Raw genomic sequence first — 24,531 nt, 5'->3', positions numbered from 1 at the left:
AATAAACTAAGAACAAGTCACAGATAATACAACAATTAAAACAATGAACAGCACTTAAGACATTTTTATTTAGGCAGGCTTTTTGAAAAGATGTTTCTTAAAACAGGCAGAGGAATCAGAGCAGCGAATGGACAGTGGTAGAGCGTTCCAGAGCTTTGGAGCCACCACCTGAAAAGCTTTGTCTCCACAAGTTTTAAAACAGGTTCGAGGTACAGCCAGCAGCATTTGAAGACCTGGATGGACAGAGAGGCTTCAAAAAATCTAATATATTGTATATTTGGGGGCCTGACCATGAAGCGCTCGGAAGGTTAAAACCAACATTTTTAAATGACTCCTTAAGTGCACAGGTAGCCAGTGCAGAGAGGCCAGAACAGGTGTAATATGGGCTGTCTTATGGGACTTTGTTAACAGCCTCACTGCAGGTTCTGCACGGACTGAAGCCGAGCCAAGGAGGATTTATTAAGATGTATAAAAAGACTGTTACAGTAATCTAAACATGAAGAAATAAAAGCATGAACAACCTCTCTAGTTCCTTCTGTGATACAAAAGATCTCAGTTTTGAAATATTCCTTAAATGATAAAAACAGTTACGAACTAAAGATATACAATGGGTATCAAATGACAAGGAACTATCAAAAAGCAACACCCAAATTTCTGAGACTATTTTTTACTGAAGGAGTTAAAAAAGCAAGATGCTGCCTTATTACAGGGATTTTATCATCAGGAGCAACAATAACAGTTTCAGTCTTGTTTGCATTTAACTGCAGGTAGTTGTTGTTCAGCCATACTTTAACTTGTGACAGGCAATCAACAAGATCAGACAATTTGTAGAATTCAGAGGCTCTAAAGGAACAGTACAGCTGAATGTCATCAGCGTACAGATGATATGAAACATTACTGTAACATTTTAAAATGTCTCCTAAAGGGTAGAGGTACAATAAAAAGAGGATTGGGCCCAAAACTGAACCTTGGGGTACCCCACAGGACAGTGGTGCAACATCAGAATAAACATGATTCATAAGAACGGTAAAAGACCTTTCAGATAAGTAAGAGTTGAACCAATTTAGCACCAAGGCAGAAATACCAAACACATCTCTCAGTCTGTTGATAAGAATAGAGTGATCTACAGTCCAATAATACTAACACAGTAAAGTTTCCTGAGTCAGCTGCCATCAACAAGTCACTTGAAACTTTTATTAAAGCGGTTTCTGTAGAATGCAATTTGCGAAATCCAGACTGAAAAATGTCCATAAAATAATTTTGCAACAAAAAGCATTTGAGTTGTTCTGCTACATCCTTCTCAAGGATCTTTGATAAAAATGGAAATTTAGAGATAGGTCTTGTTGGGATATTTTCTCCTGACCCAGATAGGCCCCAACACTGCCCCAATGAACCGATTGGTTTTGACTGAGTGACCCAAGCAAAGTCTTGACACCAAAAGTTCTTCTAGATCAATTTATATGAAATATAAGCGAATATAAAATAGCCAAAATATACGTGGTACAAACTCTCCAGTGCACTGGTGCTAGTTGCCTAGAACTCTACCTAACCCAAGTGGATCTCAGCAGCGTCCGAGCAAAAAGTCTCCCATGCTGGGCGATGTCCTCCCTCTCATACTCTTTCTCTCTAAGTTTTGATAACTCCCCCACCTTTGCTGCTCTCCCTCGAAACCCCCTGCTCCTCTCTAGTTGTCTGCCTGGTTATCTAAAACTGCTTGCCTTGCATCTGTTCATTTAGGGAGCTGATCAGTTCTTTAAGATGGAGTCTATGAACCTCCAACTTAGAGCTTTTCCACTGACACTTAGCCTTACGGCAAACTCCTCATACTAAGGATTTAATTGTTAATCCAAGGACAGCTTGTATGCTGCACAGTGCTCCATTTTACAGGTGCTATAATGTGCAAAATATCAATACAGTGGGTGTTAAAACATGAAACATGAGTCCACATCAGTGATGTTTAAATCAAAAGAGGCAAAAAAAGTGTGGCCTTTTTTATGAGTAGGGACACACACATGCTGAGTAAAATGAAAAGAGTATGTGATAGAAATTAGATCAGCCGCTGCCTTACAGGATACATCGTCAATGTGAAGATTATAATCACCCAATATTAAAACATTCTCCAGCTTAATAATAGAAGACAGGAACTCAGCTAAAAACATGCTGGCTGCACCTGGAGGACGGTAAATTAAAATGCAATAAAATATTTTCAGAGAGCCAACTTTGATTATTTGAAGTTCAAATGAAACGAAGGGGGCTGATTTAACACTAGAGCTCCTGAGAATTCAGGATTCTGAGGACATCACCCCTCCTTCTTCTCCTTCTTGCCAGCAATTAGCAAAGCCAAACATCACCCTTTATTATGTTAATTCACAGAGCAAGACTGAGGCAGCAGCCTCACCCAGAAAGTCTCTGATCACAGAGATCACAGATCACAAACAAGCAGAAACACAAATGCTTCTATCAAATGCTTCTAACACAAATATAGATAGATAGATAGATAGATAGATAGATAGATAGATAGAGAGCACATGAATTTGTTTTCCTGTCTTTTCCTCTCCTTTTCCAGCCTGCTGTTTAGATCACAACATTTATCAGTGATGCAGTGATGCAACGCGACCATGCTAATTTTCGCTAGCAATGATATGGGATTTCCTATATAACATTAGCATCAAGCTAATTGCGCCATATAATTTCTTAGCTTTTCAAACGCGGAAACAGAAAGTGTTTGATTACAACAAATATTATATAGTATAGTATATGAAATATACAAAGAGCAAGATTCAAACATTTTTATTTATTTTTATTGTTTGACGGGACTCATTAGAGAAACTGTCGTCTCTACGTGCGATTGAATTGTAACTTTTGAAAGACGAGTCTACAAATTTTCTGCCGTTTGTTGTAGTATCGGTAACATACAGTCTGCTTGTAACTTCAACTTTTTCGTGAAGTATCACGTTTGGTGTTTTGGTCATATGAGCTTGGGGGTGAGCCAGCTTGTGCTTTGGCAGGCGTATGAGCTGGGGGTGAGCCGCTTCCACCGCATTACCAAGACAATGGGCGTTAATCCCTTCACAGCAGGGGAGTGGGCTACATGGACCCTACCAAGCCCTGTGAAATTTTTCGCTTCTCTAGGAGCTCTAGTGTTAACAAGCCTGCAAGAAAGACAATCATTAAACACGGCCGCTAATCCACCCCCTCGGTGCATTTCCCGGGGGGTTGCAAGCACAGAAAAGTTACCTGGACAGAGTTCCCACAGATGAACATATTCCAAGCTTTGCTGCCATGTTTCAGTTAAAAACATAAAGTCAAGGGACTCCTTCATAATACTGTCGCGTCCGTGAAGAAAGGAGTCTGACGAGAGGAGCTCATTCTCAACAGCAAATGTCTTTTATTTACAATACACCACTCAATTCACCTCCAACCCTCTGCTCGTGCTGACAGCCACCTCACTCAGCCACATTCACATCACAGTGATGGTGTCAATTTCTACATATCAGACACTTCAGCATCCCCGAGCGTGCTTCCCATGTCTTCATAACTCTCAAAAACAGAATAACTACACATCATTTAACACATTACCAGTAATGTTAATAAGTATTCTCCACACATTACCCAGCATCCTCTCTGATGAGGGCAGGGCCTGTCAGTCCGCATACCTTGCATGCCCCCCCCCCACAGTCAGCCGTCCCGGCGACCCTCAGTGTGGAGATGTGATGACGTAGTCATCCAAGTGACAAGGCGGTCTGCGTGCTCTCCGCTGCCCTGCCGGCCGGGTATGGATGCAGGCTGTGGGGGAGCGCGCAGTGGCAGTGACAGAGAGGGGGGGTGCCTTAGCGTCCATCAGCTCAGGGGTCATTACTGCATCTCCTCCCGCTGCGTCGCCATGGTCAGTAGCCAGCTCCCCCTCCCTTGTCTCTGCATCGCTCTGGAAGGGACAATGCACAGCAGCAGAAACGTCCACAGCACCGTCATGACAGCCAGCCAGCAGTTCTCTGCTAAACATGAGGCATGCAGGAGTAAACCCGGTAGACTCTTGTACAGCCGAGCGGCACGCAAGTAGAACCACAGGTAGGCGTACGTCCCAGTCTTTCTGGTGCTCACTGGTGACCATGGCGAGCTGGGTCGCCAATGTCCGGTTAAACCGTTCTACCAGGCCGTCCCCCTGCGGGTGCAGCGGGGTGGTCCTGGTCTTCTTCACCTCCAGCAGCTTGCACACCTCCCCCATTATTTCGGACACGAAATTCCGACCCTGGTCGCTATGCAGCGTCTCAGGTACTTCAAAACGGCAAAAGAACTCATTCACCAGTACCAACGCAGTTGTGGTCGCACTCTGATCCGCGATAGCATACGCCTCAGGCCACTTTGTAAAATAGTCCATGGCCACTAGGACGTACCTATTACCTGCCTCCGTAACTGGAAACGGCCCCATAACATCGACAGCCACCCTCTCCATCGGCGAGCCCAACTGCATAGGGACCAACGGCGCTCTGGACAGCAGTGCTGGCCCTTTCTTTGCGGCACACGTGTCACAGCAGTGCGCGAACAGCTCTATGTTGCGTCTACACCTCGGCCACCAGAACCTTTGTCGTAGCCAACGGAGCGTCTTGGTAATGCCAAAGTGCGCACTGCCCAGTGCACCGTGCATTGAGCTCAGGACGTCATTTCTCAACCCCACTGGTACCACACTCTGTAGGATCGACCCAACCGTGGACGGTTCTGCCCACTCGCGGCACAGTACCTTCTGTACTACCCGCAAGCCAGCCCAGTTTGACTTTAATGCTTTCACCGTTGGACTTCGTCTGCACGCGTCTTCCCAGGCAGGCAGGCCTCTAAGTGTCCCATGCACCAACCAATTTCCGGATCAGCTAGCTGGGCAGCCCTGAATTGTTCGGCATCGCAGGGCTCGAGGACCGGTATGGGCAGTATGTCAGGTCGTCTGAGCCCAGCGCTCTGGTTCAGTGTTGCGTGAATCGATTTTTATGCAGTGTCTGCACCACCCATCTAGGCACGGTCTACGTGACAGAGCGTCAGCGTTGCTGTGGGCTGCGCCCGGCCAGTGTATGATGGCAAATCTAAACTCTTGCAGCCTAGCTAGCCACTGAGCTAACTGCCCCTCCGGGTCACGCAGGCTCAAAAGCCACTGTAACGACGCGTGATCTGTGTGTAGGCGGAAAGGGACACCATATATGTACGGCCTGAAGTTCTCCAGACACGCGATTATCACCAGTAGTTCCCGTCTAGTTACACAGTAGTTCCTTTCCGCTTTACTCAGGGTACGACTGTAATACCCGATAACACGTTCGGTTCCCCCTTGAACCTGGGATAGCATGCCCCCTACACCATGATCACTCACGTCCGTATCCACAATGAACTCCTCACCGAATTCAGGGTACGCTAGTATCGGTGCGTTGCACAGCCTATCTTTCAGATGCGCGGAAGCATCCTCACAGTCAGGCGACCACGTGAATTTTGATGTCCCCCCCGTGAGTGCATGAAGCGGTGCAGTGATGTCCGCGAAACCCCTCACGAATTTCCTGTAATATGAGGCTAGACCCAGGAAGCTCCTAACCTGTTTGGCGGTCGTCGGCCGGGGCCAGTTCCTCACCGCCTCCGTTTTCGCTGGGTCTGTCCCTATTCCCTCTTTACTGACGACATGTCCCAGGAAATTAAGTCGCCGCTGCAGTAGATTGCACTTGGCGGGATTCAGTCGCAAATTTGCCCAGCAAATTTAAAAAAAAATCTTGTTCAGGTTAGCCAGCGCTGTCTCAAACGAGCTCCCGTATACAAGCACGTCATCTAAGTAAACCATGCATTTTGATGTCGAGACCCCCTTTAAGACCCTTTTCCATGAGGCGCTCAAAGGTCGCGGGTGCATTGCATAGCCCGAATGGTAGTACTGTAAACTGCCACAACTCTTTCCCGACGGTGAAAGCCGACCGCTCCTTGGCTGGCTCGGTTAGGGGAACCTGCCAGTACCCATTGCGTAGGTCTAGAGAGGTGAAACACGTCGAACCCGCGAGCAGTTCTAAAGACTCGTCAACCCTCGGTAGTGGGTACGCATCGAGCTTTGTGATCACATTGAGACACCTGTAGTCCACACAGAATCTCCAGTCACCACTTTTCTTTTGCACCAGGACTACAGGTGATGCCCACGGGCTGCTCGAGGGTTCGATAATGCCCGCCTCTGCCAAATCACTAATCAGCTTATCCGCTATTTTGCGTCTCGCGAACGACATGCGGTGGGGTCTAGAGCGGATCGGTTTCGCGTCGCGGGTTTCGATATCGTGTGACGCTAACATGTTTCTAGAGCAGTCGTGGTCGGACAACGCAAAGATGTCTATGCATTCCTCTAACAAGGACCAGACCCGAGCCCCTTGTCCGGCATCTAAGTGACCCACACAGCGAGTCCACATCTCGCGGACGGCCGCACTAACCTGTGCCGTTGGCTTGTTCCGCTCACACTCTATGTATTTCCCCGGCGGGTTCACTATCGAACAACACAGTCCCGGAACCACAGTGCACGGCTGCCCCCGCCTGTCTTAAGAAATTAGACCTAAAATACATTCGTCACAGGTGTGGCCCAACCAAAACTTATGTGTGAACGCACCCAGTCCGAAGTCCACCCTCGCTATAGTATGGTCATTCAACACAACTCTTTCTCCCCATACCGTAACTAGGTCTAGACGTTCCCCGGTGACAATTCTCATCTCAGGCCCAATAACCCGCATACCATAACGTAGTACAGACACAGCTGACCTCGTATCAGTTAAGGCACTCACCTGCCGTCTGTTTATGACCAGGGGGGTGTAGAATCCGTTGAAGCCCAGCCGGCGTGAGGAGGGTAGGGTCCCGATCGTGCAGGTTTGGTGACCCACAACTTCAGCATAATCTAGCCCGCCGTACCGTTGGCTCCCGGCCCGGTCTGGTGGGGGGTGATGGCTATGTTGCTTCTCCGCCGGAAAACACCAGTTCCGCCCTCACCGCTTCTTCCACTGCCGCATCCAGCGACGCTGGGTCCTTCAGGAGCATGTACTGTCATAGTTCAAAAGGTTCCAGGGCCTCTACGAACCAGTCCAATGCCAGGCTTCGCCTAAATGCCTCGGAGAAAGTGGGGTACGCTTGGCGCACCAGTAGTGAGAGGTCCGCTGCCAGGTCCGCAATACAGTCTCCCCGCGCGCAACGCCTTTGTATCAGTCTCTGCCGTGCCGCGCCTCCCGAGGGTTGCTCGCCGAACCGCGCACTCAGTGCGCCGCGCAAAGCAGACAGCTCCTGTAAGTCCTCGTCTCTCAACTCGATGAGGACCCGTCTGGCTCGCCCGCGCAGTGACATGCATAGTTGCACCGCCGTCTCCCTTTCCGACCATCCCAGCGTTCTCGCCACGACCCTCAACTGCACGTCGAATTCAGCCCAGTCGGCGGACCCATCGAACTGGGGCAGAGTCAGTGGCGAGTTTAGTGCAATCCGGTCCGGGTTCCACATCGCAGTGTTCAGGCAAAGGTACACCCACGAGCCGGCCGGTTTCGGGTCTGCCGTTTATAGCTGCCTCCTGTGCCATCGCTGGCCGGGCGTCTCCGACCCGCGCGATGCTACGCGGTTCATCCCGACGATCAGTAGCCCGTAGCCCGTCTTCCCACCACTCTGGTTTTGCCGTGCTGTGACCGTCAGCGCGGTCCCGCAGCTCCTGTCGCAGCAACTCTTCCTCACGCTGTAGCTGTCTGTCCACCTCATTGATCTGGTCCATCAGTTCGTGCAGATCAACCCGAGGCCCACTTGTGACACCAATTGTCGCGTCTGTGAAGAAAGGAATCTGACGAGAGGAGCTCATTCTCAACAGCAAATGTCTTTTATTTACAATACACCACTCAATTCACCTCCAACCCTCTGCTCGTGCTGACAGCCACCTCACTCAGCCACATTCACATCACAGTGATGGTGTCAATTTCTACATATCAGACACTTCAGCATCCCCGAGTGTGCTTCCCATGTCTCCATAACTCTCAAAAACAGAATAACTACACATCATTTAACACATTACCAGTAATGTTAATAACTATTCTCCACACATTACTCAGCATCCTCTCTGATGATGGCAGGGCCTGTCAGTCCGCATACCTTGCACCGTCACAATACGTTCGTTCAAGGCAAAAGATTTATTGCTAAAGGAGCGGGCGTTGAGAAGGCCCATTCGCAGCGAAAACAACTCTGCGGCTCTCACATCAGCTGACAGCAGCACACGGGTTAAACAACGCACAGATTAATGTATAGGATAAGCAGATCTCCGATTATTATTACGATGATCCCCGTCTCTGTAAGTTGAATGACAAAGTTAATGGCCAGGCGGTAGCTCCTGCTGGCCAGGCTCCAGATGACGTGTCATTCTCCCAGCTGGAGGACTGAGAAAAAGACCGAAGATAGCGAAACACTCCACACTTCCCAGCGAATTTACGGTATAGTCTTAAACGCACCTGGACACCAGCTCTAGATCCCCTTTTCGGCTTTTTGCGTCTGGAGCTTAGCAGGAAACACTCAGGTGAGCAACAAACAAACAGAGATGGAAGACGCCCTCTGAAACTGCTCCAGCTGTCTCAACAATTCACCAATGACTCTGATTGCCAACAGCGCATCCCGATCATAAACACGGGTAGCCGAAATGACAAAGTTTTTGTCCAGACTAATAGAAACTACATAATTCAAAAATAATAGTGCATAAAATATGTGCATGGGAGTAAAGCTGGCAAAGCCAAACACAGGCGCCATCTTGCTCCTCCCCCCTGTGTAGTGTGAGAGGTGTTTGGAAGAGCAGGGCTAAATAACATTTAATTAAGGTTGTATTTTAATAACAATTTAAATATTTTAATTTAATAATACATTTTCTTGTGTATTACAGGGAGAGTCTGGTCTGGATGGTCATAGGGGCTCTACTGGACATCGTGGTCAGAAGGTATATCAATATGTGGCTGAACTGTAGGATATATTCTGCTCCCAGCATCTTTATTCATCCTGCACCTCTCACCGTCATTGTTACTTTGTGAAATATGTATAAATATTTGCTCCAACCTGCATGTAATTGTCTGTAGAAAAAACACAGCGGATGATTTACTTGTTTGCCAAGCCTCTCCAAGGACTCTAGTTCATCCTGAATTATTCACAGTCAGATGCACTTGATCAACACCCATGCTAACTTTACTTTATTTCTCTATCCATAGACATAATGGATATTTTTTTTATCCATAGCTGAAATTTTTTCACTGAATCACTGTAATTGTTTCAAATTTCATTTTAGGGCAAACCAGGGGTAGATGGGCCTGCCGGTCCCAAAGGAGATTGGGTAGGTGATTGCCTTGTTGTTGAACAGTGCTGATTCCAATTAAACATCTACAGAAAACCCTTAAATTAGACTACAGACCAGATACTATGGTCACACAACCATTCTTGAAGCCATTTTATGTATGAACAGTCCTGGGCTGTTTTCTTGCTCTTTTCTTAAAAACAAAGCCTTAGGTAGTTGAACATTCGTTTTCATCTTTCAAACTTGACACATGGCAACAAATGTATATAAATATATTTGTCACGTCCAGCTCCGCCTTCCTTCCCAGTCCCGTATTCGTCTACCCTAGCCCCGCCTTGTTTTTGTTTGTCACACCCATGGTGTCTCTACTCACCTGTGTCTTGTTATTCCTCAGTGTTTCTGTGTATTTATTCCCCGGCATATCATGTGCTTCCTGTCTGTCATTGTCCTGGTTGTTGCGAGTCTGTATGTCTCTTCTGTAAGGCCTGTTCTCTCTGTGTCTTTTCCTTCTGTGACATTCCTGTTATCTTTCGTTAAGTGGTTTCGTTTTTCCTTTCCCCTGCCTTTTGTTGTATGTATTCCTTTTGTAATGTTCTGCCCTTGCGTTTCGGTTCCCCGTTGGTTACCGCAGCCTGCTCTCTTTGCGTATACACCTTGTGTTCAGGTAACATTGTGTTGCTCTTACATTTTGTTTCCCTCAATGTTCATCATAGCCTGTTCCCTTAAATATTCCCCTTGTGTACATTTAGGTTGTACAGCCCTTATGTTCTGTTCCTCTTACTGTTATAGAAGCCTGCTCTTTTGTGTATTTTACCTTCGTTTTCTGTTTCCCGTTTCTTCATATTGCTCATGTATGATTTACACAAACCTTCCGTGTGCAGTCAATTCTGGTAACATTAACCTGGTTGTACTACTAACTTGCATTTGCGTCACTCCTGTCGTCCTATACGTTACAAAATGACCGACCCTAGCAATTTGACGCAGCAAGAATCCTGGTTAGTCCGTTAGTTCCCGAGGAAAATTATTATTTCCAAACAAACCTGGATAACCTACAAGCCTTACTAACCAAGGACTCTGTTGGGAATTACATTGTTCTGCCTTCGCTAGCCCCCTGCCTGGAGAAATATAATGGAGAGACCATGCCTGCTGACAGTTATATTTTACAATGTAGAATGTACATTCAGTTACTGACTTGCCCCCCGCCTCCAGAAAATGTCTTGGTTTTGTTCATGCGCTCTCTGCTGAGGACCAAGGCACTTGAGTGGGCATAGTTTTGTCTAAAACTTTGAGTGAGGCTTGGACGGTAGAGGGGTTTTGTAGTTTCTTGCACATTTGCTGGTGTTATTGTTCAGCCCTCCTCCCATTGGATTGGGGAATGTGCTGCAAAGGTAAGCCCCGAAGGATTTTTTGCGGGGAGCTGTACCCAAGCACACCAAACCCACAGATGCAAACAGGCCAACCCCATTGGCCATGTGGGGTCAGCCTGTTTGGTACAGGGTACAGCTCTGTGGGACCAGAGGGCTGGCATCTCCTCGTTTATCGCGCTTCCCTGCACCTCCTTGTCTGCATTGCTACCAAGCACCTCTCCCTCTACGACACTCGTTGACGTCATTCAAGTCTCCACACCGGCTAAGGTGGCCCGGGCCTCCGCGCCTGCCATCAGTACTCAGGCCGTCAAGTCACAGTCGGACAGTCCGGAGTCTCCACCCCCTGATGACATCAGTCCGTAGTCTCCACCCCCTGATTATGTTAGTCCGGCAACACCGACTCCTGACGACGCCGTCCCCGGCTCCTGATGATGCCGTCCCATCGTCCTCGGCTACCGTGTTCTGTCCCGGGTTTTCTGTTGGTCTCTGTCCCTGTGTGTACATTTGTCCGTACCTGTGTGTATGTGCCCATGGTCGTCTCTGGTGTGATAATGTTCATTCCTGTCCCCGTGTCCGTCCCCAGGGGGGTAACCCATTTTGTCCCAGTGTCTGTCGGCATAATTCATCACATACTGTCCTGTGTTTACCTTGTCCCCTGCCTCTAGGCCTCCTTCCTTGCCTGGGCCCAGTCCTGTCCCATCCTGTCCCTTCCCCGTGTTTTCGCCTGACCCAGTTCCGGCATTCCCCACCCCTGTGTCTCCTGGGCCTGTTTGTTCTGGTCCTCCCCAGCAGCCATTGTCCCATGCTCCTACCCTATCTCATAGCTACCCTATACCCACATGTCCCCTTACCTGCCTCTGTGTTACCCCCACCAAATGTATTTTGTTCCTCGGATCCTACCTTGAGGACTCCTGTCCAGACTCCCCCTAAGGTTTGCTGTAGCGTGCCCTGGAGTGGCACGCCTAGAGGGGGGGTAATGTCACGTCCTGCTCTCTGGTCATGTTACGTGTTCGTAAAGTGTCACGGTTTGTTGTGTTTGTTACTGTTCCTTTTGTCCTGTGTGTTTCTCATTACGTTATTAAAGTGTTTCAGTTATTTACATCATACTACTATCATTTATTTGCATCACTCCTGTCGTCCTGTACGTTACAATATTATACAAATTTGCTGCATTACCACATGTTGTTTTGAACACTAACTTCAGAAGGAATTATACTGTACAAGAGTGAAAGAAGAACATAATCTAGCTACTAGCTACTTAAGGTATCTAACCTATAGTGTTGCCACCTGTCCTGGTTTTCCCGGGCTGTCCCGGTTTTTCGTCTTTTTAATATTCGGTCCCTGCAAAAAAACTAGGTTAGTTCAAACCACGATTCAGACTGTTTCTGCACACTTTTTTTTCTCGCTGTGTCCATTTTAAACCTCCTCCGGTAACGTTTTATGTAACGTTTACGTTCGCCATCCCCCCCGCTCAACAACTTACGTTCGCCCCCCCCCCCCCGGTCAACAGATTACACTCGCTCAGTATGACAGTGTCCTTGTTTTTTGTCAGACCTAGGTGACAACCCTATTAACCTATTCCAATATTAGCAAAACCATTGATCTATATTACTGGATTGGACATCGCCTGCTGCCGCTATAGCTAGCGATGCGCCGCCCTCGGAGCCATTACTATGCATTGAGTCATGTCAGCAAAGCAGTGTAGTTCCTATGTGGGATGTGCATCCATCTGTCACAAAAACAGCCCTAGCGCCCTTATTTTTTATTCGATTTTTTTTAAAACTTCATATTATCCCAAGAGATAAATTTATAAGCAGTCTGGGAATTTTTCAATTTAGGTAAAATTTTAACAAAACCCTGAATAAAGCCCTTTTCTTTCACCTGGCTAAAACTAAATAACACATGTATGTCATGTTTTTGTTATTCAATCATAATTATGGTAAAAAGTTGTAAATAAATAACTTTGATAAGTTTTAATTATGATCACAATTCTGATATTGAAAGTCAAATTTATGAGTTTATCTCTGTCAACTCTCCCCGTTACAGCTGTAGTTTTCATAAATTCTTTAAGTGCAATACCTCTTATATATGTTCAAGTATAATATGAGATGGCATCAGTGTGGAGGAGCATCTTTGAGCACTACATGGCTAAATGTGGGTGAAATTAAATTATGAAATTATGATTTTTTATAAAATTTATGACAATTTGTCAGATTTTTTTTTACCTTCAAGTAGCAGAAAAGAGCTTACACAATTCAGTTTCCCACAAATACATAGATAAATTGACATGACACAAAATATACAATTTTCAAAATCATTTATTGCAGCCACTTCTCATTGGCTACAGAATTTCATCAACTTTAAAAAAACATTTATTATTATTAATATGGTCTGGAAGGTTGAAAATCTGTGGCACCGCTCCTTCTCTAACATGTGCCCTCTTCAGTGTACAATTGATATCAGTGGGCAGTGAGCACTGCATATCCCTGCTGTAGATGACGGTCCTCTCAGACGTCCACACTTTCTGACCCACAATTTGTACAGCTCACATTTTCTTTGTTTGTTGGGAAATCTGTATAGAAAAATGGCATAAAAAAAAACCTGTATTAACCTGGGGTGAGTTTCCAAAAACGTTCTTAGCGCTAAGTACTTCGTAAAATCGTTCTTACGTACGAGGTTAAGAAGTACTTAGCGCTAAGAACGTTTTGGGAAACTCACCCCAGTTAATTTTAAAAATAATTATGACAAATTTAATTGACTTAAATTTTCATTTGGTTTCATTATTTATTCAGTTTGTGTGAAAGAGTGTCTATGGGACATAATGCCAACTGGACTGAACTAGGGGTGGGTGGATCAATATTTATATCGATAGTATCGATACAAAGGTGAGGATCGGTATTGGATCGATACCACGGCGAAAATATCGATTCTTTTGCTGCAGTTTAGAGGTCTGCGCGGGACTGCTGTTTTAATCCCGCTCCCGCTTGTTTTAATACCACTCCTTCCAAAAAATCGCTTGTTTTAATCCCGCTCCCACCCGCACCTGCTTGTTTTAGTCCCGCTCCCGCCCGCACCGGCCAAAAAAATCGCTTGTTTTAACCCCGCATCCGCCCGCCACATACACATTTCTGTCGCCCCCGCCCGCAATCCTAATATGAATTGAATTAATTAGATTTAGTACTTGAAATTTTCTTATGTATTTATTAAAACAGCAACAGTCTCATTTCTTACCACAGTCCAAACACATGCCGTCAGGTGACGTACACCAACACTTTCTGATATCAATCACAACAAGCCGATTTCCCTCTCCATTAATTACAATGGAATATGACTTCCATACATCAGACTTTCCTGTAGTTGGCTTAATTGTGGTGTATTCGCCTGTTTTAATTGAATTTTCCACAGCTGAAACTGGTTGACCGTCTACAGCAGGGGTCGGCAACCTATGGCACGCGTGCCACCATTGGCACGAGGCATAATCACTGGCACGCGACACGCTGGACCAGCATCAGCAAAAATATATAAATTATTATATTAATGGATTATAATTTAAAGTAAAAAGTATCGCCCCCCCCCCCCCCCCCCCCCCCCCAACGGTTTGGAAGTATTGGTATCAATATCGGCGATACTGACCAGTATCGTATCGATACCAAAATTCAGAGTATCGCCCACCCCTAGACTGAACATCGGTCCCAGTAAAACAGATTTAGAGATAATTTTTATGAACATCGTATTTACAACATTATCCTAACACAGGGCCGGTGCCACGGGGGGGACGAATGGCGAGGTGTCCCGCCCCCTCATTGTAAATAATAAGACCCATTTATTTTACAACAAACGCTACATGGCGCCCCCTCGCCCGCTCAAAAATCGTTATACGCCACCCCCCGCTCAACAACTTACGTTCGCCGCCCCCCTCGACAACTTACGTTCGCCACCCCCGAAATTTTCTGACACCCCCTCACTGTATATGTTGTGGCGCCGGCCCTGTCCTAACATGATAACAATATTAATAACAATACATTGTAATTTTTTGGAACAGAAAACTTGTTTTTAAGTGGGTTTACTCGACATAGCTTTATCAAAATCAAGCTAGCATGGACAGTCATCATCCCTCATCTCCGCTATTTTTTTTTTAATAAAAATTGTTTTACTGACCTGTGAAATGTGATACCCTTTGATCTTGTGATCTTGTTGTCGTAGTTTTGACAATTTATGTCCCTCTTTGGTTTTCCTTACGTGACTGTCTGCTAGATCTCATTTTTATGTCCATTCATGGATGCTCCTCAATGCACAACTCAATGCATAGTAATGGCACCTGCGTGGCGCATGCTAAGTCACGTGATGTCCAATCCAGTAATATAGATCAATGAGCAAAACATCCCAAACAAAGTTTAGGATGTGTCTTCACCGTAGCTATCGCTACATTGGTAACTAGCTAGATGTAGATTTATACAGTGTTTTCATTCACCTAGGTAACTAGATACATCTGAATTGTACACACAATACATTTTCTAATTGTTTGTTTGTTGGTCAACATCAACTATCTATAACTTCAGATCCACAATGAAGTCAAAATTTGGAATGCTACCCTTCAGCTATAAATAGCTCTTTTAGAGGATTTTATCAGTCTCTCTATAAGTCCGAGAATACAGCGTCAGAGACAAACACCCTGCCACTTCTTAACAAAATCTTTCTTCCTGTTACTTCAGAGGAAGACAGGGCCAGTCTAAATGTTCATTTCACTTTAGAGGAGATCTTTAAAGCTTTGCAGGTCATGCCCTCCAACAAATCGCCTGGCCCTGATGGTTACCCACCAGAGTTTTTAAAAACCTTTTGGCTGGAGCTCCACCCAATTTTACTACCCGTTTTTCATGATCTACTTGAAACTGGCTCAATACCTGAAACTTGGAAAACCGCAACAATTTGTCTAATTTTGAAAAAGGGCAAAGACCTCCAGGATTGTGCTTCTTACAGACCAATTAGTCTAATAAATATGGACTGCAAAATTTTAGCTAAAGTACTGGCTCACAGATTGGAAAAGGTTTTCCAAAGTTAATTAAATCTGATCAAACTGGATTTGTGACAATGCGGTATGCCTCTGACAATATACGCCGTCTAATAAATATTGTGGACTTTGCTAATTCATCCAAATCCCCTGCTCTTATTGTGTCGCTTGATGTGGAAAAAGCTTTTGACCACGTGGAGTGAGCCTTTCTTTTTGCCACACTTAAGAAATTCAATTTAGGATCAAATTTCATTGACTTAGTTAAACATTTATATTCTGACCCCCGGGCCACAGTTATAACTAATGGTCAAATTTCACAGCCTATACATATCCAAAGAGACAAGACAAGGATGCCCTCTTTTGCCTCTCATTTTTTCTTTGTTCATTGAATCATTGGCAGAGCTTATAAGGACAGATATCAACATTTCAGGTATTAAAGTGAGAGATGAAGATCATAAAATTTCCTTATATGCTGATGACATATTACTTTTCATCTCCAATCCTGCCCAGTCACTTATGGTATTATTAAATAATATTGATCAATATAGTACACTCTCTGGTTATAAAATAAATTTAAGTTTATGGCTTTACCGCTCATTGTCCCCTCTGCATCCCTAGCATCGTTTCCGGGGGACGATTTCCCATTTCACTTGGTTACTGAGGGTTTTGCTTACTTGGGCATTTTTATAACACCAAATCTTAAAAACCTTTTTTCAACAAATTATTTGCCCCTAGTGAATAAAATTAAGGCTGGTTGAGTATCTGGTGCTCTCTCCCGCTATCTTTTTTTGGCAGGATAAATGTTTTGAGAATGAATGTTCTCCCTCTTCTTTTATATTTATTTCAATCTCTTCCTTGGTATCTTTCTAATTTGTTTTTTAAAGATTTAAATAGTCACTTTTCAAAATTTATATGGAACAACAAAAAACCAAGACTTAAATTAGCAAACCTAATGAAGCTCCGGGACAAAGGGGGCACTGGTGTACCAAATATGCAACTATATCACTGGTCAGCTCAGATAAAACATTATCAGTTGGGGGAACAACAGAGTTAACTCACTATGGGTTTATATGGAATCCTTGGCATGTTCCCCTCTCCCACTTCACTCGTTACCGTTTATTTATAAAATAGGGAGATTGAAAAATACTTCTAGTTGTTTTTATAAGCTGGGACTGGAATAAGAATATTTGAGACAGATCTAGTAATGTATCCTTGCCTCTGATTAAACCTTGGAAGAAGATCAGCTAATGATGAGTGAACGTTGCTGTGTTGTAACTGAAAATAAAATCTCATAGCTAGAGTATTTACATAATTATGAAAAGTCAATGCATTTGAATGTTCAAGAGCAGCACAATGATGAGTCCATAAGGGCAAATTAGCATGGATTTTATATGCTCTGTTATATTGTTTTACAATTGGTTCGATGATTTCTTTGGTGGTAAGAGACCAAACAGGTAAGCAGTAGGAAATTGTGGACAAAATTATTGTATGAAGATATGTATAAGAAACATTGCATGTAAGATATGATCTAATTTTTCCATAAACATACAATTTCTTATTGAGTTTTTTGGTTAGATTCTGCATATGATCTCGATATGTAAGATGTGAATCCAAATAAACTCCCAAATATTTATAAGACTTTGAAATTGTTAAAGGCTGCTGTATGAGACAAATGGGCTCTGACACAGTTATGCATTTTCTAGAGGAGTGAAAAAACATACATTCCGTTTTCTTAACATTTATAGTTAGTTGATTATCTTTCAACCATTCATAGAGACACTGAAGGTCATTAGACAATTTTGAATTTATGACATCTACATTTGAACCAGAAAGAAAGATGACTGTGTCATCAGCATACAGAAGACAATTAGAATTTCTACAAATTTTTGGGAGATCATTAATATACAAAAGAAAAAGTAACGGACCCAAAATGCTACCCTGTGGGACACCCAGATTACAAGCCATGGGAGAGGACTTTACATGATCAATTTTGACTGACTGATACCTGTTAGATAAGTAAGAGGAAATCATCGATATCACAGAAGAGGACAATCTAAAAGACCACAGTTTATTTAACAAAATCTGATGATTCACTGTATCAAAGGCTTTACAAAAGTCTATAAAAATCGCACCAGTAATTTGTCCTTTGTTAAGAGAAGTTCGTACTTGTTCTGTAAAAAATAATAATGCATCCATAGTTGATCTACCAGAACGAAATCCATATTGTGAATCACTAAGAAGGTTATTTTTTTCAAGATAACAACTTAACTGATTATAAAGAGCTTTTTCCAATATTTTAGACATTACTGGAAGAATGGATATCGGTCTATAGTTTGACATAAGCGTTGGATCCTCAGATTTAAAAATAGGAGTAATTAAAGCAGTTTTCCAGACTGATGGAAAAATTGAAAGCCTGATACAGAGATTGATCAGATGATGGTAAAGAGGAATAAAACAATTAGCATGAACCTTCAAAAAATCTGTAGATAGGCCATAAATGTCGCATGAATGTGATCTTTTTAGAGAGTTTAAAATATTGCACAACTCGTTCTGCGTAATCTCTGAAAAGTGAGAAGAAACAAAAGGTGATAAAGAAATACTAGTGGTAGTAGGAGTAGATATAGCTTCAAATTCAGATGCTAGCTCTTTAACAGATCTAACAAAATATTGGTTAAACGAATTTGCTATCTTTTCAGAATCAGTAATTAAAACACCCTCCAATGAGATATAGATATTGTTCCTATATTTCTTGCTATTTTCACCTGTAATAACTTTAAGTGTGTTCCATAATGTTTTAGGTTTAGAAGCACTTTGCAAAATTTGTTCTTTGAAATAATTAGATTTAGCATTCCGTAATTCAGCAGTACACTTATTTCGAATAACCCTAAAATGTGCTTTACTCTCAGATGTTTTTAACTGCCTACACGTTTTGAGAGAATTAGCCTTCTGTTTCAGTAACTGTAAGATTTCATTGTTTATCCAAGGTAACCTGTTTTGCCGAAACAGAACTTTCTGAGTAATAGTGTACTTTTTATGTATGTCCTCCATTCTGTTGTGAAACTGAAATAAAATTTGTTAAAACTCTGCTAGATAAAGGGGATTTGCAGTTGGAGCTGACAGAGATGGAACAGCTTTTTACCAAACAATATGACTCAAAAAAGCTGATTTCTAAGATTTATAACATACTGTCCAACAGGTCTGAGTCCTCTTTGACAAACCTAAAGTGTATTTGGGAAAAGGATTTAGAAATAAAGTTTGATCAGGATTCATGGGAATCCATCTGTCTAAATATATATCCTAAGTGCTCTTCAATCAGCATGCATGAACTATTTAGATTCATAGAGCCACATAAATTACATCCATAGATTCGGGGGTATTGGCGACCGTAAGTTGTATATCACGATCAATCGCCATATAGATATGGATCAGAGGTAAATAAACTAGATTTTTTTTCGGCGTGAGAAATCGCAAGTGTGGCATGTGAAGACGGTCAAATGCGTGTGTCACACGCTCAATGCGTGAGACTTGAGAACACTGCTTATATATTTGACTGCTGAAACTAATTGTTAAAAGATGTATATTCTTGTAATTTGTTACTGTTATGTTTATATATGCATTGTGCCAGTTTCTTTTTCTCTGTAGTGCAACCTTAACTAAAAAAAAATTTGGAATGCTGATTTTAATCAACACAAACATGCAATGTTTCTTTGGTGTTGGGTGGTAAATGTTATTATCTGTGGCACTTTAGCTAACCATTACATCTAATCATTTTAAACAATGCCAGTGATCTGGATAACCATGTCTCACGCATGTGTAAGAATGGCAGCCCTAAGTATGCAGCGTTTCAATTCAATTCAATTACGCACACATGCGTAGTCCAAATTAGGTTTCCGGTTCAAATCAGGTAATGACAGGCATGTATCAATGGTTCATGTGATCATCTACCCAGCCTTGATCTGTTACATAGTTCCTCTTGTAATCACAAAGCAAGCAAAAATTTTAGAAGCAAGCAAAAAACTTGCTCAATTTAAGCTTATCGTTACGCTCTCATATTAAAGCCAGTCATCTCGCTCCATAAACAGGCAACTAAACTAGATAGTTAGCTATGTTCATAGCTAATGCTACCTATAGTAGTTAACTTTGTTTTTTTCATCTGGTCACCACAAAGAAAATTAAATCCATGTTGTGGATGTTTTGTCAAATGCAATCGTTTCCACTTAAAAGTGGTAGACAAGCTAGTTTTAGCTAAATGAAAGAGCTAGCTAGTTAGCTTCCAGGTTATGTTTCGATTAACTGTAAATTAAAGATTCATCTGACAAAGAAATTGACAGAGATCTTGTAGATTTATATAACAACACCTGCTATTTCTCTGCATGGGACACAGGCAGAAAGATCAAATGAAGTTTCATGGAAAGCTAACAAGATCATACAATTAAGTTAGGTAATTACTGTTATGCTTTTAACCTTTTCTTACCTTAGCGCAGCACGTTCGTTGATTGCAAAAGAAAACAGTACCAGTCTTGTCTGGTACAACCTTTTATTTAAAGAGATCTCTGGAGAGCTCACAAAGCCTATTCGTGTCACCCCATGTGCAGCTCTGAACCTGTCTGCTCCTCTCCCCATTTTATGTGATCCTTCTCTGCTAAACATAGGAGCTGCACGTACATTCCATAGTTCAACCTACAGCTGTCTCTTATTCTGGAAGCGAGGTCTTACTACCTGACCTTACCAAATAAGGTCACAGTGAGCCTCCTCTCACACATCCCATTTTTAGCCTACTGCAAACACATAGAGTATTGGAAAAGGCACACAAGCGCTTACACAGACATTCTTACTAACAAGCAACTTGATCATTAATATAATGTAAGCAAAACATATAGTGATTAATATTAGAAATTTTATTAATACTTTATGACTAGTCAAATTATATATGGATTATGATAAGCAGTTGATTTAATACTGTAATGTAAACAAACTATGAAGGGATTAAAATATTATCCTTAACATTACTTAGCACATGCTAGTAACTAATGTTACATAGCTAGCTACTTTTAAAGTAGTTGTTTGCTAGTTCAATATCAAATGTAAAAATAAAGATTATCTGGCTTCAACTGACAAAAAAGTATAAAATCATAGAGCTAGCATGGCTATTAGGGTTATGATGCTTCTTTTCAATGTAAAATGCTGAGCAAAATATGTAATACTGCTGCTGAAAATTGCCAGACTAGGACAGACACGAACAAAGGAGCGTAACCCTATTTTGGTTTGTGTGAAAAGCCAAATTTTTGAAGGTAATCGAGGCACACAGTCGTGTTGACATCCAGTCTCAACACATTAACTAGTGCATCCACCCGCTTGTGGTTTTTCTGCATATGAACTAACCAGCAGCTATTTGATCACTGGTGAAAACGGTCCATTATGGTTCACCTTCCCGGTGCTACCTAGCCGGGATGGTGCTTCTCTTTTGGCGGAGCTACTCAGAGGCTAGCTTGTCACGGTACTGACAGTTAGCCCTATTGTGTGAGCTTTAAGATTCGTTGGTGTTTTCTTCTTGAGAACTACTCCACATATTTTATCATCTGTTTCCACTACAAGACATGTAGTCTTTCTCTTAGTCATATTTAAAAATCACATACAGGCTCGATGTTTTCTCCAAACTTTTGTTGTCGTAATTTTGCAGGTTAGCATGGCGAAAAGGAGTTCTAAACAAGAGACGTGACGAACCATGAGGTGCCGTACGCTTCTGCCAGCTAATATAAAACTTCTAGTGAAAAAAGTCGATTTCACATCAGTCCACAAGACTTATAAATAAATTGACAAACACGAAAATGAAGGGTATCCTATCTGTAATTTCAGAACATTTTAGTTAGTTTTCTAAACATGTAATATAGTTACAGTTAGTTATCGCTTTTTTCTTTTAATTACCATTATTATGTATTTCAGTTAACAAAAATGTTACGCAGGCCTGATAGTTTTCAGGCGCGACGCCGGAATTCCAGCGTACCGACATGTCCGCGAGAAAAAAAAAATTGAGGGGGGGAAAAATCCGTCAAATCATAATGATAAAACACACACGCGCCTGCATGCTATCTGTTTTGAGGCCGAAATATGATCCTTATGATCCTTACGAGGTTCCCAAGTTACGATTTTTCGTGGTTACTACACATCTCCCATTTACTGTATAAAGCCTCGTTTGGACCTTAATGGTTCTGCGTCGTAAACGGAACTTGGTGTTTGGTGTGCGCGGCGTCAGGATTAGTTAAACACAGCTATGGATAAAGGTATTTGCCAAAAGGATAGCTTTAGTATAGAATAACTGCGTATAGTACGTTATTTACGTACAGTATGTACGTATGTTGCGATTTACGTCGTAACCCGGGGACCGCCTGTATTTCAGACATCGGAAGAGCTTCAGAGGTAGATACAAGATAAATTCAGTATTTTATCTTTATTCTGATTAAGTTAAATTTTTATCAGAAATATAAGAGTGTTTTTTTTGAGCCGGTACAGGTGGTCAGATAAGGTATAATACATGAACAAAAATGTATAAAATTTTATATAAGTATAATACTTGTAATTCTTTTAAACTTTATTTGCATAATTTCTTTTAGTTGTCTGGTATCCTATAATTTACTAACAGTAATGAATAAATAATTAATCATGCCTGTTTTTAACATATTGTGTCTAATCTAAATCTTTAGGTTACAGCATTTTCTCAGAATATTAATAGAAATTAGTTTTTTATTTCACTATAATGATTACCTGACTTATTTATTATTAATTAATTTAAAGATTAATTATTAAATATTCTAAATATGGTGCACTAACACTCCCCCCCGCTCAGAAAAAGTTCAGGCTCAGGAGTTTTTCCCACTATCACCCCTGTGTTATGTTGGGAGGAGGCAGGCATGACGAGCAGGTACTTGAACATATAGACGTTTATTTGTGAACAGGGAACAAAGTGCGGGGCGTATAGCGCAAGCACTCTCACACAACACTCACAACGGCACAAGCTTTAGACAAACACGAGCACAAGACATTGCGCGAACGCACATTAAATAGGTGATTAACACATACCCTTGTGATCACGAGACAAGGCACAGGTGAGCAGGGTACCCGCGGGTCCTTAAAAAGTCTTAAAATGTCTTAAATTTAGTTTTCCATATTCAAGGCCTAAAAATGTCTTAAAATGTCTGGAATTTTATGAGGGGAGGCATTAAATTATTATAAGTATGTGTTGTTCAGTTGTTCTGGCGCGATGTGAACTTTGCCGAATCTAGCGCTAATGCAGAAAATAACCGCTCCAGGGTCCTAGTGCTAGATTTCTAGTGTTGAAGTATACGGCCTCAACAACGTCAACAATTTTCGTTCCCCCCCCCCCCGGTCAACAATTCTCGTTCGCCAACCCCCCCCCGTCAACGATGTGGAACACACCTGCATCCCCGGTAATAGTATTATTTTTTCTTGTGAGAGGTATTAACCTTATACTGCAGATTCGCACGCCCGGTGGCCATTTTTAACATTTTTGACATAGTTCACATTAAAACTAGATATCTCAAGTTGTACATATAGGAAAATTATCATTCATGGCTCAAACTGAAGTAGGCAGTTGGGGGAACATATTAATACACTTCAGTATCATATTCACATAATTTGGTTTATTTTAGAGCCTCTATTGCAGATGCTAATATGCCAGGAATGTCACAAATGCTGACTTGAACTTGAACATGACTGGAATGTATATTCACATAGTTATTCAAATGTGGTATCAGAAATTACAATAAATTTCGCTAGGGTCTTTTCTAACAACACAGAAAAAATGGAGCAAATCCATGCAAGCATTTAAAAGTTATTCAGCTTTATCCAAGGTATGTCAAGTGCACCACACCCATGTCTAAATATGCCACACCCGACACACACCATTAGCCAACTAAGCTAACATGCCAACAAATTCCTTACACGAAACCGAGGAGCTACGACAAACAACAATGCTGCACATATTACAGCAAGACCAGAAAATTCCAATGACTAAATTTCATGTCCAAATATGAACGTTATGATATCATATTTATGTCCAATATAGTCCGACAGCATAAGCTAGGTTACCGTAGCCAACTCCGGTAGCATCCGACACGATACAGAGTGCTGCAGCACTCAAACGCTCTAAAACTGTTTATAATCTAACGCTTAGTTAATGTTTAGTATTAGAATATATATTTTGTACAATATCGCTTATGAAAAATTATCCATTGTTACTCACAGTACGTAGAATCGCGTCGTAGCCGGTGTACCGTCTCACTTCCGGGTTGGCGAAAATTCCGAAAATTGCTCATATATTCCACACAAAGTAATCCGTTTATGTTCAAAAGTATCCACAATCCGCATAAAAACGAACAAAATAATCCATGGCTGCTTCAGTTTCGCCGAACAGTGTGTTCTGGGGAGCTTAGCTTAGGTTAGCAAAGGGTTAGCTTATGTTGCTATGCTAGCGGCCGAAATTGGAAATGAAGCGCCAGTTTCCGAGGGCTCAATTTAAAAATATACTTGACCAATCATGTCATATGAGGGCTGGTTAGCTTCGGAAGGATGTACACTATTGGTTAGAACAGCTTTCAATCACTTCTGAGGCTCCAGCTTGTCTCTGTGGGCTTATTGGTTCACCCTCCCCCCCTCCCCTTCGCACCTCGCCGTGGGAGAGGTTGTAAAACCTGTCATTCAAAGTCACTACCCCACTTTAGACCAATAAAAACCACTCAAATCAAAGCAGAACCGCTGCAGCTTTGTAATGAGGGGTCAAATCAGCGTTAAGAATGCTTCTGTGACGCTTAGGGGGCAGATTTGTCGGAGTGTCTCATTCAGGAAGCGGA

General features: G+C 42.5%; 1 protein-coding gene across 1 annotated transcript in view; it reads left to right on the top strand.

The window, feature by feature from the left end:
- The window catches only part of LOC143485853 (uncharacterized), a 65,221-nt gene that overhangs the window by 20,782 nt on the left and 19,908 nt on the right, over positions 1 to 24,531 (top strand). Inside the window, exons 11-12 of the mRNA XM_076985481.1 lie at positions 8,888 to 8,941; positions 9,284 to 9,328. Of these exons, the coding sequence (XP_076841596.1) occupies positions 8,888 to 8,941; positions 9,284 to 9,328 (99 nt within the window). The remainder of the gene's footprint in view (positions 1 to 8,887; positions 8,942 to 9,283; positions 9,329 to 24,531) is intronic.

Source organism: Brachyhypopomus gauderio, unplaced genomic scaffold (assembly GCF_052324685.1).
Source record: "Brachyhypopomus gauderio isolate BG-103 unplaced genomic scaffold, BGAUD_0.2 sc40, whole genome shotgun sequence".
Lineage (NCBI taxonomy): Eukaryota > Metazoa > Chordata > Actinopteri > Gymnotiformes > Hypopomidae > Brachyhypopomus > Brachyhypopomus gauderio.
Note: the sequence above shows the minus strand (reverse complement) of the source record. Positions and strands in the feature narration are given on the sequence as shown.